The sequence below is a fragment of the Channa argus genome, chromosome 5 (assembly GCF_033026475.1).
Source record: "Channa argus isolate prfri chromosome 5, Channa argus male v1.0, whole genome shotgun sequence".
Taxonomy (NCBI): Eukaryota; Metazoa; Chordata; class Actinopteri; order Anabantiformes; family Channidae; genus Channa; species Channa argus.
In genome coordinates, this window is record NC_090201.1 from 13,537,661 (window position 1) to 13,555,477 (window position 17,817).

Consider the following 17,817-nt stretch of genomic DNA (forward strand, 5'->3'; position numbering starts at 1 on the left):
CTCCCTCTTCTCTTTGGCCTCATTTCTCAACAGGGAGATCAGGACTTGAATATTGATTAAAGTGGGGAAAGTCCATGTTTTAAAGCAGTTTTGTTTGTCTGCCCTGCTATTCTCTTATCCAAATCCCTCTGCTCCCTCTGTCACTGTCGGCAGGTTTTGTTTTTGACCCAAATACTTCAATAAAATCTTCCCTCAAGCGGTAAGCATTTCCTTCAATCCAGTGAAGTGAAGGAAAATGGGGGACTATCTGAGGTAAAGACTTACTCAAATCTACACAGCTCTGTGTTATAATTGTTACATTTTTGTTTCTGATGACCTTCTCCCATTGTTCCTTTATTTTTGTATCTAAATACATCAACTAAACTAAGTTTAATAATGGACATCTTATACACTCTAAGGCCACATTTTGTTGCCTGTTCTGCCCCTGTTTCTGCCATCCATTATACTCAGGGACAAAAAACTGTGGTATCATTTACTAAAAATCCCATCACCTGACCCACAGACACACACTTGTTCACACCATTTCTCCAGTATGTCTCTCACTATTCATGTTGTTCATTCTGTGTGAACAGGAAAACAGTGACCCTTCCTGTATTCTGCACACAAGATGCTACACCATCTCATTAATGTTTAGACCACCAAAAATAGCGTAACTTGGCCTTAGAGAACCCACCAGGGATTTTATGACCCTACCAAACTCAAAGTGACAATTTGTGCGGCATCTGTGTTCTTTTCTTGATAATATGGAGACACAAACAATAAGACTCCTATTGCTTTCACTTAGTTGTGCTCTATTTTAAAGTGAGAAAAGTGTTGTCTCGTCATTGTCCCTAGATGGAAACATAGGAGGTAGAACAATATAGAAAAGAGGTTAGAGCATCACCTGGCCTTTTCTGCGAGTAGCCAAATGTCAGATAAAACAGCACAAACCTGACTGTAGCATTTCAAGCATTAAGCTTGTTAAGCTTAAACAAAGAGATTTTACAGTATATACCTGCTCATTGTTTTTACAGCGAACTCGATTTCAACAAGTGAACAGAGTAACAACAGTCCATCCAGAACCTGTCAGGGCATAGCGATGCAAGCTGACTGCTCTACACTCACAAATGGTTTATTCAGTCATCAGGGTCTTGGGAGCATTAGCTCAAATGATGTGAATCACAATCATAATTCATAATGATCAAACTGCTCATCCCACAGCAATTATCATGTTGGATTATGTTGCTCAGCATTAAATAAATAAATATCACACATAATATTTTAAACCCGGAAATTCCTGCAGAGCCTCTCATATGCAAAGAGTCTGAAATCGTGATTCAAATATGCAGCTAAGACAGATGAAAGCACATGAAAAGCTTGTAAATGTACCTTGAGTTACATACACGCTAAATAACTGTGAGTACATCACTGGTAAATAAGGGCTTGTGTAAAATGAAAACCAAATTATTTCAATGCTAAATGATTGATACATCATCCTTTGTCTGGCCTTAGACTGTGGTAGATTAAATCTCACCTGCTGTGCTATTATTCTCACAGCTTCTCCGGAAGCCTTGTCCTTACTTTAATGGTTAAAACTCAATATGTAAGCCAACGCAGAGAAGAAGTATTTGAAGTGCTCATTGAAGGGTACACAACAACTGGGGTCACCATCTCTTTTTGGCAGCCTAAATCTTCAAATTTAGATATGTTAGTGTATACAGCACAGCACAAAGTGTATTTAAAATATCCTATCCATATCTATTACACAACAGTAATCCAGTATGTTGCCAATGTCAAACATCCTAGTCTGTCGTTTTTTATCTGAGGGAAAATGAAGTGATAACTATTCACTACTGCAACAATCAGCCACAACTTTACTACTAGCTGTCTAAATATCCTAGAGAACAAGGGTCAGCATGGCCATTCTGAGCAGTCTGCATCTACATGGCCCCATGTACAAGATCACTGTTGGCATGGGTGGAAAATAACAAAGTATAAGTCCTTTGTTACTGTACTTATTTACATTTTTCACATATCTGTACTTTACTTAAGTAGATTTAATAACAGCTACTTCAACTTTAACTCCACTACATCTATGAGCCACTATCTGTACTCTTTACTACATTTCTAATCAAAATTGCATTACAATCACATCACTTTACATATTTCATAATAAACCTCTTTTTCCATTTTTAATGAAAATGAGAGACAGGCATAGTGTCAGTTTCTTCTTCTATGGTTTTATTTAAAAGACTAATTTGAAATATTAGCAGTACTCAAAGTGAGCTGGTATGAAGAAATTTTACTCTTTAGCTTCTTGAACATGAACTCGGCGTTGCCTACCTCTTCTTCTCACTCGACATGAGTAGTTTAGAAATAAAACTGAAAAAAGCATCCGATCATATAGTTAATCCACTTCAACACGTCATATATGTCTATTACCATTAATTAGTTGATGTGCCCCAAACATGAAGCAGCAGTGGTCAACAAAAAAATTACTTTTACTTAAATTACTTTAAGTAAAATATAAATCATGTAGTTAACTACTTTTATTTAAGTAGAAATTTCAGTGAGTACTTGCACTTTTACTAGAGTGCATTATTGTTTGTTTATTTGTACTTTTACTTAATTACAGTCTTTGAGTACTTCATTCACCACTGAACGTTGGTAAAGTTGGAACTTAATTTAATCACTCTTTGGGACGGCAGGTGGTTTACCTGTGATACAGCATTTATTAACCAAGGTTCATTATATGTTTATAAAAGCGTTATTGTGATTATTTGTTTTAGTCTCTCAGCAGTTGCTTCAGATGCTTTCCTATTAATCCTAACAATTTTAAGTTGAGATTGGGGATATTTACACTTGTGTACCCACATAGGCCCTCTCTACTTCCTGTGAAAGAGTGAAACATCTGCATTTATTCTGTTAAAGACATTTTGACCAAGTTATACTGTATAGAGGTAAGTCTATTAAGGTATTAGGGTTATTTTTGTTAAATAATAAGCTGGCTTTTTGAAGGACAAGACAAATGCTTTTGAGCTTAGGACCTGTTGACCCATAAACAGCAGCAGTGTTATAAATGGTTTTGTATAGAGGGTGGACCTAGGCACAAATAGAGACAGATAGTGGGTGATAAGGGGGTTTATTTTGTGGAGAGAGGACAAGGTTCACAAATAAACTACAAATCACTCTAAAAAAAGAGGGTAAAAGCTAACTGTACTTTTACTAAACCAAGATTCACTGAACATGAACAGGGTAAGGTAAAGCTAGGGAAACTAAACACAATAAAGCCCTTTGGATAAAAGCTCTCTATAAGCGGCCATTTACCATTTAGTGAACACAAGATCTCCAGGAGAACAAACAAAAGGTAAATTCAAGTGGAGCTAAAGGTAAAGTTAAGGTAAAATTGGCCTAGACATCAACATGGAACTGGCATGGCAAGACATAAACTAAACATGGCAAGAAAGTGACAACATTTCCAGCAAGAGTACTGGCATAGACCTGACAAAGAGTTATAGACCTAAATACTGTTGCTTGGTACTGGGAACACAGAACAGGTGAGAGTGGGTGGAGATCAGGTCAGGAGGTGATGGCTGTGGCAGACTGTGGGCTGGGTATGTGTGTAAAGTAGGAAGGCAAGAAGACAAATTTAATAAAACTCCAAGCTGAAGGGTCATGACAATTACATGATACATGAGAGACATATTCAAGGGTTGACTCTTTTCAAACTGTGGCTTACTTCAAGAGCCACAAACTGAAAAAAGTGTGGATTCAAAATGTATATTATAGTATATTACAGATACAAACACACCCATGTTTTTTGGTAGTAAAACAATTATGATTGTGACAATTATAATTATTATTCATTATTAGTTTATACATTCCAAGTAGGTGTATCAAACCTTAGTTTGAACATTTTGTCCAGAAGAAAGGGATCAGTCAGGTATTGTGCAAGTCATTACTTCAGAGAGTATGGCAGTTACTTGGCACTGTGCTCTGGCACACCAGCAAATCAGAGTCTACACATGACAGCAATATCCGCTTGCAGGGCGTTTGCTGATTACAAGTCAATTCCAACTCACACAGGAACATTATTTCTCCTGGGACACATTCACACACCCTCTGCTAGTAAGAGATTATGTTCCAGTACAAATGTAGATGTGTGATATCACTTAACCACACATACAGCATTTAACTGTGATAATCAAGTCAATATTATCATTAAACAAGCATACAGGGGTAATTTAATAGGTGCAGCATGGTCAAATTAATGCAGCATAATGCCTCACAAAGCTAGAGCTGTCATTGTTCTATTTTGGAAATGTCAATTTCAATCTCTATGTCAATAGAGACACTGTATATTTGACATACACAAACAGACACACAGGTGGTTTGGTTGTTTAAACAACATTAAGCACATTTACATAATCTAGACACTTTAATTAGCATGTTTCCAATTGTTATCTGTATATTAAAATAATGAATGAACTCTGTGAAGTGTGCTGGCAAATGTATAAAGATAGAGTTGATTTTGTCTAGTCATTTTATATAAAAAATTTTAAAAATCTTTCCTTAAATAACCACTAGTGAAATCTGCATCTAAAAATCTCTATATTTACTTTTCACTTTAAGTTGTTCAGTAGGTCTGATTTGAAAAATTGCTCCAAACTAAAAAGAGAGCTCAGGGAGTGGTGGTGGGGAAATGTGTAATGGTAAATGGTAAATGGTCTGCACTTATATAGCGCTTTTCTACCTATTGGCACTCAAAGCGCTTTACACTGCTTCTTATTTACCCATTCACACTCACAATCACACACACATTCATACACCGATGGGGGAGCTGCTATGCAGCTGGCCAACACTCACCGGGAGCAACTAAGTTGGGGTTCAGTGTCTTGCTCAAGGACACTTCGACATGTGATCGGAGGAGCCGGGGATTGAACCAACAACTGTGAGATTGGTGGACAACCGCTCTACCTTCCTGCGCCACAGTCGCAAATGTGTCTCACTGTATGAGAGGGGTGGGGTGAAGGTTTGGGCAGGGGCTGGAGCTCTAATTGGATTACAGTGAGCTGAAGAACTATAATAACTGAGATGGAGATGCTGCTGGACAAAGGCTTAAGCTTAAACAGTTCACTGATTTGTACTGTCGGAGCAAATCAAGATTTTTAATCACTGCTAACAGGTAAGATTGAAATGACATTTCCTCTTATTTTTAACAGACTACGAAGAACCAATGACACTGTACCAACCTACTTTATACTTTTATTTCATTTTTGTTGTATAATACTTTGTTTTTGGGATAAAGGACCAAACTTTCTGACAGAGGTTTGACTTCTTATTTAATTTTACTTATTTACTTAACCTTCTTATTAATAGTGCTAATAACTTTGGTAATTTTCCTTTGACGTTCTGTCAGGAGCAGATTGCTGTGATTCATGTTGGGTCGACTTATTGTTTACTAGGATTACTATTTTCAGCTCATAATTTTTCATTGTTTAGCATAAGTTAATTACCAATGCTACTTGGTAGAAATTACAAGTAGAGACAAAACTTAATAATTAAGTAGTTGAGGTAAGACAAGCAGTTGCTGATTTGTAGAAAAAAAGCCTCACAAAAAAATCAATTTAAAGCCAAATCACCGTTTTTGATCATGTATTTATTGTGTTTATATTGTGTTATGTTCAGAGTTATGCATTTGTGGATACAAAATTGCACAGTTTTGCACTACTTAAGTGGCGCTATACTGCCATTTAACAATAAAATGATGTCTTTATTTTATTGATAGCCTGATAAATTGGGCAAATCATTTAGTTTTCTAAGCTGGAATGCCAGTGGTTTAGTAGGTAGAGTGGCTGCCTACTGACCATAGGGCGAGAGGTTCGTGCCCCGGACTTCTCGACCACACGTCAAAATGTCTCTGGGCAAGACGCTAAACCCGCAGTAGCTAGCAGTGCCAGTCCCAAGTCTGGTAGAAATTAGGGAGGGTTGCATCAGGAAGGGCATCCGGCATAGAAAACTGTACTGAAGGGACAAAAAAACAGTAGATTTCTAAGCTGTTGGAAATTTTGACATACTTATAATAAGGTATAATATACATACAAAATAAATGGATAATGTGTGAGGATTTAATGCATGAATTCATGGAGCCTGCCATTAAAAAAATGTCAAATCATATGAATTGATGTAATTAGTTAAAGTTTAATGGATTGGTGTTTACTAATTTATATCTAAACATTACGTGTAAAGTGCCAATTTGACATGAAATCTAGTTATTTAGAAAAAAAAACATTTCAAATTCACACATTTTATCCTCCTTTCTGAATTCATAAAAATACTTGTTTTCGCAACAATATGAGACTTATGTTTTACCAGTTGAACACACTGTATCATTAGACTTTATGAACCCATGAAACCATAAAAGTGTGCTAAAAATTATTTTGCTGCTTAGACTGTTTAATATCTGGAGTCAGATCAAGAATTTCATCTGAGGAAAAGCCTAAAACCCTGTAATGTTGAGCCTGATAGCGAAAACAGATATATTTTATGATGCAAAATGTGTATAAAGTAGAATGATCTACTTAAAACTAAATATCTGTTGCACTTGAGCATACAACAGCCCACGCATTATGACATAAAGTCTGAAAATGTACTTAGCAGTGCTCCACAGATAAATCTGTTGTATTAGCTACTGTGTACATCACTTGTCATAATGATTGCACTTAATACACTGACTTAGTTACTCAAATGAGGCTTTAAAAAACTTAACAGGCATTTACACTTTATTCATTGTATCTCATAGAGTTTATATCAAAATTTTAAATATGAATGTGTAATATAGTTAATAGTTCTGTGATTTGAATGTTGATGCACTGATTTCAGTTTCAGAATGATGGATAAAAGTCCAAACACGTGCACTCTTGCTTCACTGGTTGCTATGGTCATCCTCATCTTATTTCCAGTGACATGTTGGTGTGAAGAAGATGTCTACAAATCACTGATGGAGGTATGACAATCTGACTACAATTATCTGATGTTGATTAAGAAATGAGAGTCACACCCACATTACCAGGCTTCCAAATATTTTCATTCAAAAACTCAAAGCAATCTGCTTTGACTGTCAGGTTAAGAAAGAGTGCTGTGTTGGTGCACAGGCAGAGTTGAAGCGGTTTGGTGACATTGATTATGACAGCTTTGTAAGTCTAATGGGAAGGAGAAGTGTTGGTCAACCAAAAAGTGAGTTAAGACCTAAAACACCTTCAATACTTTAACCAGAGACCCTCCTTTCATTGTCTAACCTGTACATTTTTCTGCAGATCACAAAAACATCCCAATGTCAGGCAAAGGTAAGCTGAATTTCAGAAAATAACTGTATCCGGTATTTGTTGTGTAATAGGCAGACAAATAGCTTTATGGAACATGTTCTGTTCATCTAACACAGGACGTGTGAAAGACATCCTCGCTGATCTGCTGGGGTGGTGGAGAAGCGATAAACTTTGATGAAAGAAAAAGTCCCACAGTATTCTACTGGGTCATTATACTCACTGCTTCTTGTGGATATTACAGTAGTCAGAAAAATATATATTTGTGTTCACCTTGTTTGTATGAGCAGAAATAAAAACTCCCAGTAATGTAACCTTAATAACCCACTTCAAGCTTGTGTGATTTACTTTAAATATCCCTTATATATATATTACACAATTGTAAAAAGAGAGATATTTAAAAAGTTAAATATATCAACAAGTTCAGAAATCAAATGTGTGACTGGCATTTCAGTAGTGCAATTTGTTGTTTATTGGCAAGAAAATGCTTAAACGCTTGAAAAAGTTTTGAGTAAATCTTATTCTCTTGACCCAGGTTAAAATGCTTTCTGTCCCATCTCCTTCCTTTAGCTTGAGTTTAACTCCTCACAAGTAATGAATCAACGTGTATTAAAGGTTCTTTAATTACGGAGAAGTAAAAAGACCATGTTAAGTAAGCAGAAATGCTTTTCTATTGTCACAAGAAATTGTTCTGGATAAATGTATTATCGTAAACACATAGAACAAGACTTAAAATAAACTAGAAAAGGCAATTTCCAAGGAAATTACGTGGGAGAGCTGTTAAGTCGCCCGGTAGAGGCCGACCGCTCAGAAGCTGCTGAGAGCAGAGGCGTTTGTACGTTCAAAGCCGCAAACGCTGAAGAGAGATAAATACAAACAAAAAGAGAAAGAAGAAGATGACAAGAAAAAGAAAAAATCCAAAATCCCAGGAAAAGTTGAATTCAGAAAAGAAAAAAAGTAGAAAGTAACAATGGAGGAAGTAAATAAGTAAAAAGTTGATATTTAAAGTGTAAAGAAACAGAAAAAGAAGCAAAGTAAAAAGTTCCTATTGAAAGTGTAAAGAAAAAAGTAAGAAGTGAAAAAGCAACAACTTGATTAACAAAAGTGGAAAGAAGTAGTAAGAAACAAAGGAAAAGGTAAATATTCCCAAAGTTAAAAGAAACAAAAAAAGAAGCAAAGTAAAAAAGTTGCTAATAAAGTGTAAAGAAAAAAGCTAGAAGTAACTACTTAGAAATGAAGGAACCATTTTAATGCTGAAAAACTGTTAAAAAGTTGAAAAGAGCTTTTAATTTGAAAGTGTGTTTCCTGTCTGTGTCTGTGTGGTAGTTTGTGTGTCCACTGTAGGGAGACTTCAAAACAAACTTATTTTAGCATTTAAATGCTAAATAATTAAAATAAGAATGATAAAAGGCTTTTATTTTGAAAGTGTTTCCTGTCTGTGAGGGTGTATTTGTAAAGTTTCATTCAAGTCAGTCATTGCATTAGCTTAAAAAAAAAGATCGAAACAGTTGCAGTACCGCGAACGGCCGCCAGGTGGCGCACGTGGTAGTACTAAAGGCCCTGTACAACATAGAAGTGAAATCAGAAAAAAAAAAACAATTTTTAGGAGTTAAAAAACGAGTTAAATAACTGACCACACGGTGGCGCTAGAGAGCCCACACTGTAACATGTGAAGCATTTCATCATGGGGCATCATGAGTCAAAGTTTCATAACAATATCACGTGTAGTTTCCGAGATACAGCCATGTGAAGATTGCTCTCATAGACGGCAAAAAAACTAATCATACAAATATTCATAATAATTATTGTACATCAGCTGTCAGCCCACAGAGTAATACATCAACTCTCCTAACTGTACTTAACATGTTACAGTTGGAACCATGTTTCTAGCTGTAAGCGTGTAGGAGTAGTAGCATGTCAAAACAACTAACATAAACATGCTGATAACTGACCACACGGTGGCGCTAGAGAGCCCACACTGTAACATGTGAAGCATTTCATCATGGGGCATCATGGGTCAAAGTTTCATAACAATATCACGCATAGTTTCCGAGATATAGCCGTGTGAAGATTGCTCTCATAGACGGCAATGCAAAATAAAAATCATACAAATATTCATAACAATTATTGTACATCAGCTGTCAGCCCACAGAGTAATACATCTACTCTCCTAACTGTACTTAACATATTACAGTTGGAACTATGTTTCTAGCTGTAAGCGTGTAGGACTAGTAGCATGTCAAAACAACTAACATATACAGGCTGATATCTGACCACACGGTGGCGCTATAGAGCCCACGCTGTAACATGTGAAGCACTTCATCATGGGACAGCATCCCACAAAGCTGCATCATGCTACCATGTGTAGTTTTTGAGATATTGCAGTTTAAACATCACTCCCATAGACTTTCCATTCAAAAAAAATATCATATTAATATTCATAATAATTACAGTACATTAGCTGACAGCACATAGGGTAGTGAGCACACCTCTCCCAACCATGCTTAACATATTACAGTTGGAACCATGTTTGCAGCTTTTAGCATTCAGGACTTACAGCACGCCGAAAAACGGGCGGAAGAATACGGAATAATAATAATAATAATAATAATAATAATAAAATTAAATACTGGAAACAACAATAGTGTGATTGCTTTCAGCAATCACACTAATAATAATATAATAATAAAATTAAATACTAGAAACAACAATAGTGTGATTGCTTTCAGCAATCACACTAATAATAATAACTAGAAAAGGCAATTTCCAAGGAAATTACGTGGGAGAGCTGTTAAGTCGCCCGGTAGAGGCCGACCGCTCAGAAGCTGCTGAGAGCAGAGGCGTTTGTACGTTCAAAGCCGCAAACGCTGAAGAGAGATAAATACAAACAAAAAGAGAAAGAAGAAGATGACAAGAAAAAGAAAAAATCCAAAATCCCAGGAAAAGTTGAATTCAGAAAAGAAAAAAAGTAGAAAGTAACAATGGAGGAAGTAAATAAGTAAAAAGTTGATATTTAAAGTGTAAAGAAACAGAAAAAGAAGCAAAGTAAAAAGTTCCTATTGAAAGTGTAAAGAAAAAAGTAAGAAGTGAAAAAGCAACAACTTGATTAACAAAAGTGGAAAGAAGTAGTAAGAAACAAAGGAAAAGGTAAATATTCCCAAAGTTAAAAGAAACAAAAAAAGAAGCAAAGTAAAAAAGTTGCTATTAAAGTGTAAAGAAAAAAGCTAGAAGTAACTACTTAGAAATGAAGGAACCATTTTAATGCTGAAAAACTGTTAAAAAGTTGAAAAGAGCTTTTAATTTGAAAGTGTGTTTCCTGTCTGTGTCTGTGTGGTAGTTTGTGTGTCCACTGTAGGGAGACTTCAAAACAAACTTATTTTAGCATTTAAATGCTAAATAATTAAAATAAGAATGATAAAAAGGCTTTTATTTTGAAAGTGTTTCCTGTCTGTGAGGGTGTGTGTAGGGAAACTTCACCACAAAGTCATTGTAGCATTTAAATGCTAAAAAGTGGATAAAATATTATGAAAGGCTTTTATTTTGAAAGGGTATTTCCTGTCTGTGAGGGTGTGTGTCTGTGTGTGTCTCCACTGTGTATGTTGAGGGAGAAAAACTCAGGTAAAGTGTGTGGACACAGCTCTGAGGCTGATTACATGACGTCATGCAGCTGTGTCCGTTACCATGACAATGACTGCTGCCCGCTGCCTGCCTGCTGAGTCATGTGAGCCAAATGCAAAGGCAGGCTGGAAAAGTGCTGAGACTATGCCTCGCAAAATGCTCAAAATATGAAAAAGTATTAGTCCTATCGAAACAATTCAAAAACTGTGAGTGACAAAAGGCTTCAATGAACACACTGATGTACTTTATTTGAAGATACTCCATAAAATGAAGGCGTGGTGGCGATTTTAAAACAGCCCCCCGTTTGTGATTTGATTAGAATTTAAGAACCTCTGTTATAATGGGCTCCAATGGGAGTTTCAGCCGGCACTCTCTCTGCTTCTGGACACTTGGAGAAAGAACCGTCAGTCCTGTGACTATGAGAGTTACATTTACTGAAAGAACACAAAAATACCTACATTCTGATGTATAGTTTGTTTATGTAAGATTAAAGTTGACTGAAGGAAAGAAGGAAAAGAAGGAAAAAAGTTGCTAAAAGTGGAAGCTGAAAAGTTAGAGTGCGTGTGATGTCACCCACTCTAGCTGCTCCAACATTCCGCAATACACACTAATGGAAAAGTTGAAAAAGCTCCAAAAGTTGCCTAAAACTAAAACTGCGATTATTCAAAAAGTATAAAAGATAGAAAGAAGCTGATCCACCCAGAAAAAGTTGAAAGGGACTAGACCCGTATAAACTTTAAATGAAGTTTCTACTCCAAAGTATGACGACACAAGAGGCAGATGAAAAGTGGCAAGTTGAAGGGAAATTTTAAGTGCCTTCCATTCATTTTCTATGGGAAAAAAAAGTTCATAAAAAGTGAAATATAATAAAAAGTATAAAAGTTATTAATGAGAAAAGTAATACCACCCCTGTCCTAAAAGGGACCTACGTTTAGGAAGTGGAACGAAGTTTCTACGACAAACCGTCTAGGACTAGATAGCGACCGAAAAACGAGCTATAATAATAATAATAATAACTAGAAAAGGCAATTTCCAAGGAAATTACGTGGGAGAGCTGTTAAGTCGCCCGGTAGAGGCCGACCGCTCAGAAGCTGCTGAGAGCAGAGGCGTTTGCACGTTCAAAGCCGCAAACGCTGAAGAGAGATAAATACGAACAAAAAGAGAAAGAAAGAAGATGACAATAAAAGGAAAAAATCCAAAATCCCAAGAAAAGTTGAATTCAGAAAAGAAAAAAAAAGTAGAAAGTAACAATGGAGGAAGTAAATAAGTAAAAAGTTGATATTTAAAGTGTAACGAAACAGAAAAAGAAGCAAAGTAAAAAGTTGCTATTGAAAGTGTAAAGAAAAAAGTAAGAAGTGAAAAAGCAACAACTTGATTAACAAAAGTTGAAAGAAGTAGTAAGAAACAAAGGAAAAGGTAAATATTCCCAAAGTTAAAAGAAACAAAGAAAGAAGCAAAGTAAAAAAGTTGCTATTAAAAGTGTAAAGGAAGAAGTGAAAAAGCAACAACTTGATTAACAAAAGTGGAAAGAAGTAGTAAGAAACAAAGGAAAAGGTAAATATTCCCAAAGTTAAAAGAAACAAAAAAAGAAGCAAAGTAAAAAAGTTGCTATTAAAGTGTAAAGAAAAAAGCTAGAAGTAACTACTTAGAAATGAAGGAACCATTGTAATGCTGAAAAACTGTTGAGAAAAAAAAGTTGAAAAGAGCTTTTAATTTGAAAGTGTGTTTCCTGTCTGTGTCTGTGTGGTAGTTTGTGTGTCCACTGTAGGGAGACTTCAAAACAAACTCATTTTAGCATTTAAATGCTAAATAATTAAAATAAGAATGATAAAAGGCTTTTATTTTGAAAGTGTGTTTCCTGTCTGTGAGGGTGTGTGTGTGTAGGGAAACTTCACCACAAAGTCATTTTAGCATTTAAATGCTAAAAAGTGGATAAAATATTATGAAAGGCTTTTATTTTGAAAGTGTGTTTCCTATCTGTGAGGGTGTGTGTGTAGGGAAACTTCACCACAAAGTCATTTTAGCATTTAAATGCTAAAAAGTGGATAACATATTATGAAAGGCTTTTATTTTGAAAGGGTATTTCCTGTCTGTGAGGGTGTGTGTCTGTGTGTGTCTCCACTGTGTATGTTGAGGGAGAAAAACTCAGGTAAAGTGTGTGGACACAGCTCTGAGGCTGATTACATGACGTCATGCAGCTGTGTCCGTTACCATGACAATGACTGCTGCCTGCCTGCTGAGTCATGTGAGCCAAATGCAAAGGCAGGCTGGAAAAGTACTGAGACTATGCCTCGCAAAATGCTCAAAATATGAAAAAGTATTAGTCCTATCGAAACAATTCCAAAACTGTGAGTGACAAAAGGCTTCAATGAACACACTGATGTACTTTATTTGAATATACTCCATAAAATGAAGGCGTGGTGGCAATTTGAAAACAGCCCCCCGTTTGTGATTTGAGGAGAATTTAAGAACCTCTGTTATAATGGGCTCCAATGGGAGTTTCAGACGGCACTCTCTCCGCTTCTGGACTCTTGGAGAAAGAACCGTCAGTCCTGTCACTATGAGAGTTATATTTACTGAAAGAAGACAAAAATACCTACATTCTGATGTATAGTTTGTTTATGTAAGATTAAAGTTGATTGAAGGAAAGAAGGAAAAGAAGGAAAAAAGTTGCTAAAAGTGGAAGCTGAAAAGTTAGAGTGCGTGTGATGTCACCCACTCTAGCTGCTCCAACATTCCGCAATACACACTAATGGAAAAGTTGAAAAAGCTCCAAAAGTTGCCTAAAACTAAAACTGCGATTATTCAAAAAGTATAAAAGATACAAAGAAGCTGATCCACCCAGAAAAAGTTGAAAGGATCTAGACCCGTATAAAGTTTAAATGAAGTTTCTACTCCAAAGTATGATGACACAAGAGGCAGATGAAAAGTGGCAAGTTGAAGGGAAGTTTTAAGTGGCTTCCATTCATTTTCAATGGGAAAAAAAGTTGATAAAAAGTGAAATATAATAAAAAGTATAAAAGTTATTAATAAGAAAAGTAATAGCATAGATCTCCTAAAAGAGACCTACGTTTAGGAAGTGGAACGAAGTTTCTACGACAAACCGTCTAGGAGGAGATAGTGACCGAAAAACGGCGAAATAATAATAATAATAAAGAAAAGGATCTCATAAGTGTGAGAGCTGTGCTTACAGCTCTCCCACTAATGAGAGCTGTGCTTACAGCTCTCCCACTAACTAGAAAAGGCAATTTCCAAGGAAATTACGTGGGAGAGCTGTTAAGTCGCCCGGTAGAGGCCGACCGCTCAGAAGCTGCTGAGAGCAGAGGCGTTTGCACGTTAAAAAGCCGCAAACGCTGAAGAGAGATAAATACGAACAAAAAGAGAAAGAAAGAAGATGACAATAAAAGGAAAAAATCCAAAATCCCAAGAAAAGTTGAATTCAGAAAAGAAAAAAAAAGTAGAAAGTAACAATGGAGGAAGTAAATAAGTAAAAAGTTGATATTTAAAGTGTAACGAAACAGAAAAAGAAGCAAAGTAAAAAGTTGCTATTGAAAGTGTAAAGAAAAAAGTAAGAAGTGAAAAAGCAACAACTTGATTAACAAAAGTGGAAAGAAGTAGTAAGAAACAAAGGAAAAGGTTAATATTCCCAAAGTTAAAAGAAACAAAGAAAGAAGCAAAGTAAAAAAGTTGCTATTAAAAGTGTAAAGGAAGAAGTGAAAAAGCAACAACTTGATTAACAAAAGTGGAAAGAAGTAGTAAGAAACAAAGGAAAAGGTTAATATTCCCAAAGTTAAAAGAAACAAAAAAAGAAGCAAAGTAAAAAAGTTGCTATTAAAGTGTAAAGAAAAAAGCTAGAAGTAACTACTTAGAAATGAAGGAACCATTTTAATGCTGAAAAACTGTTGAGAAAAAAAAGTTGAAAAGAGCTTTTAATTTGAAAGTGTGTTTCCTGTCTGTGTCTGTGTGGTAGTTTGTGTGTCCACTGTAGGGAGACTTCAAAACAAACTCATTTTAGCATTTAAATGCTAAATAATTAAAATAAGAATGATAAAAGGCTTTTATTTTGAAAGTGTGTTTCCTGTCTGTGAGGGTGTGTGTGTAGGGAAACTTCACCACAAAGTCATTTTAGCATTTAAATGCTAAAAAGTGGATAAAATATTATGAAAGGCTTTTATTTTGAAAGTGTTTTTCCTATCTGTGAGGGTGTGTGTGTAGGGAAACTTCACCACAAAGTCATTTTAGCATTTAAATGCTAAAAAGTGGATAAAGTATTATGAAAGGCTTTTATTTTGAAAGGGTATTTCCTGTCTGTGAGGGTGTGTGTCTGTGTGTGTCTCCACTGTGTCTGTTGAGGGAGAAAAACTCAGGTAAAGTGTGTGGACACAGCTCTGAGGCTGATTACATGACGTCATGCAGCTGTGTCCGTTACCATGACAATGACTGCTGCCCGCTGCCCGCCTGCTGAGTCATGTGAGCCAAATGCAAAGGCAGGCTGGAAAAGTGCTGAGACTATGCCTCGCAAAATGCTCAAAATATGAAAAAGTATTAGTCCTATCGAAACAATTCAAAAACTGTGAGTGACAAAAGGCTTCAATGAACACACTGATGTACTTTATTTGAAGATACTCCATAAAATGAAGGCGTGGTGGCGATTTTAAAACAGCCCCCCGTTTGTGATTTGATTAGAATTTAAGAACCTCTGTTATAATGGGCTCCAATGGGAGTTTTGACGGCACTCTCTCTGCTTCTGGACACTTGGAGAAAGAACCGTCAGTCCTGTCACTATGAGAGTTACATTTACTGAAAGAAGACAAAAATACCTACATTCTGATGTATAGTTTGTTTATGTAAGATTAAAGTTGACTGAAGGAAAGAAGGAAAAGAAGGAAAAAAGTTGCTAAAAGTGGAAGCTGAAAAGTTAGAGTGCGTGTGATGTCACCCACTCTAGCTGCTCCAACATTCCGCAATACACACTAATGGAAAAGTTGAAAAAGCTCCAAAAGTTGCCTAAAACTAAAACTGCGATTATTCAAAAAGTATAAAAGATAGAAAGAAGCTGATCCACCCAGAAAAAGTTGAAAGGGACTAGACCCGTATAAAGTTTAAATGAAGTTTCTACTCCAAAGTATGACGACACAAGAGGCAGATGAAAAGTGGCAAGTTGAAGGGAAATTTTAAGTGCCTTCCATTCATTTTCTATGGGAAAAAAAGTTCATAAAAAGTGAAATATAATAAAAAGTATAAAAGTTATTAATGAGAAAAGTAATAGCATAGATCTCCTAAAAGAGACCTACGTTTAGGAAGTGGAACGAAGTTTCTACGACAAACCGTCTAGGAGGAGATAGTGACCGAAAAACGGCGAAATAATAATAATAATAAAGAAAAGGATCTCATAAGTGTGAGAGCTGTGCTTACAGCTCTCCCACTAATGAGAGCTGTGCTTACAGCTCTCCCACTAACTAGAAAAGGCAATTTCCAAGGAAATTACGTGGGAGAGCTGTTAAGTCGCCCGGTAGAGGCCGACCGCTCAGAAGCGGCTGAGAGCAGAGGCGTTTGTACGTTCAAAGCCGCAAACGCTGAAGAGAGATAAATACAAACAAAAAGAGAAAGAAGAAGATGACAAGAAAAGGAAAAAATCCAAAATCCCAGGAAAAGTTGAATTAAGAAAAGAAAAAAGTAGAAAGTAACAATGGAGGAAGTAAATAAGTAAAAAGTTGATATTTAAAGTGTAAAGAAGCAGAAAAAGAAGCAAAGTAAAAAGTTGCTATTGAAAGTGTAAAGAAAAAAGTAAGAAGTGAAAAAGCAACAACTTGATTAACAAAAGTGGAAAGAAGTAGTAAGAAACAAAGGAAAAGGTAAATATTCCCAAAGTTAAAAGAAACAAAGAAAGAAGCAAAGTAAAAAAGTTGCTATTAAAAGTGTAAAGGAAGAAGTGAAAAAGCAACAACTTGATTAACAAAAGTGGAAAGAAGTAGTAAGAAACAAAGGAAAAGGTAAATATTCCCAAAGTTAAAAGAAACAAAAAAAAGAAGCAAAGTAAAAAAGTTGCTATTAAAGTGTAAAGAAAAAAGCTAGAAGTAACTAATTAGAAATGAAGGAACCATTTTAATGCTGAAAAACTGTTGAAAAAAAAAAAAAGTTGAAAAGAGCTTTTAATTTGAAAGTGTGTTTCCTGTCTGTGTCTGCGTGGTAGTTTGTGTATCCACTGTAGGGAGACTTCAAAACAAACTCATTTTAGCATTTAAATGCTAAATAATTAAAATAAGAATGATAAAAGGCTTTTATTTTGAAAGTGTGTTTCCTGTCTGTGGGTGTGTGTGTAGGGAAACTTCACCACAAAGTCATTTTAGCATTTAAATGCTAAAAAGTGGATAAAATATTATGAAAGGCTTTTATTTTGAAAGTGTGTTTCCTATCTGTGAGGGTGTGTGTGTAGGGAAACTTCACCACAAAGTCATTTTAGCATTTAAATGCTAAAAAGTGGATAACATATTATGAAAGGCTTTTATTTTGAAAGGGTATTTCCTGTCTGTGAGGGTGTGTGTCTGTGTGTGTCTCCACTGTGTATGTTGAGGGAGAAAAACTCAGGTAAAGTGTGTGGACACAGCTCTGAGGCTGATTACATGACGTCATGCAGCTGTGTCCGTTACCATGACAATGACTGCTGCCCGCTGCCCGCCTGCTGAGTCATGTGAGCCAAATGCAAAGGCAGGCTGGAAAAGTGCTGAGACTATGCCTCGCAAAATGCTCAAAATATGAAAAAGTATTAGTCCTATCGAAACAATTCAAAAACTGTGAGTGACAAAAGGCTTCAATGAACACACTGATGTACTTTATTTGAAGATACTCCATAAAATGAAGGCGTGGTGGCGATTTTAAAACAGCCCCCCGTTTGTGA

At 35.9% G+C, this 17,817-nt stretch overlaps 1 protein-coding gene across 3 annotated transcripts; it reads left to right on the forward strand.

Annotated features, from left to right (window-relative positions):
* The first annotated feature begins 125 nt into the window (after positions 1–125).
* Positions 126–8,762, forward strand: tac3b (tachykinin precursor 3b). 3 transcript variants are annotated; one of them, XM_067503450.1, is made up of 5 exons: positions 126–252; positions 6,862–6,985; positions 7,104–7,215; positions 7,296–7,325; positions 7,421–8,762. In XM_067503450.1, exons 1-5 carry the CDS (start codon positions 236–238, stop codon positions 7,477–7,479), a joined length of 342 nt encoding a protein of 113 aa, XP_067359551.1. In that variant the 5' UTR covers positions 126–235; the 3' UTR covers positions 7,480–8,762. The 3 variants fall into 3 exon arrangements, with proteins under 3 accessions (XP_067359551.1, XP_067359552.1, XP_067359553.1); XM_067503451.1 differs by lacking the exon at positions 126–252 and adding an exon at positions 4,579–5,164 and having other exon boundaries at positions 7,421–7,554; XM_067503452.1 differs by lacking the exon at positions 126–252 and adding an exon at positions 4,579–5,164 and having other exon boundaries at positions 6,868–6,985; positions 7,421–7,554.
* Positions 8,763–17,817: the final 9,055 nt, after the last annotated feature.

Excerpts from the sequence above, each read along its gene's own strand:
- tac3b (XM_067503450.1), top strand. Across the intron at positions 7,216-7,295 it reads AAGTGTTGGTCAACCAAAAA|ATCACAAAAACATCCCAATG; the intron begins GTGAGTTAAGAC and ends ATTTTTCTGCAG. Across the intron at positions 7,326-7,420 it reads CATCCCAATGTCAGGCAAAG|GACGTGTGAAAGACATCCTC; the intron begins GTAAGCTGAATT and ends CATCTAACACAG.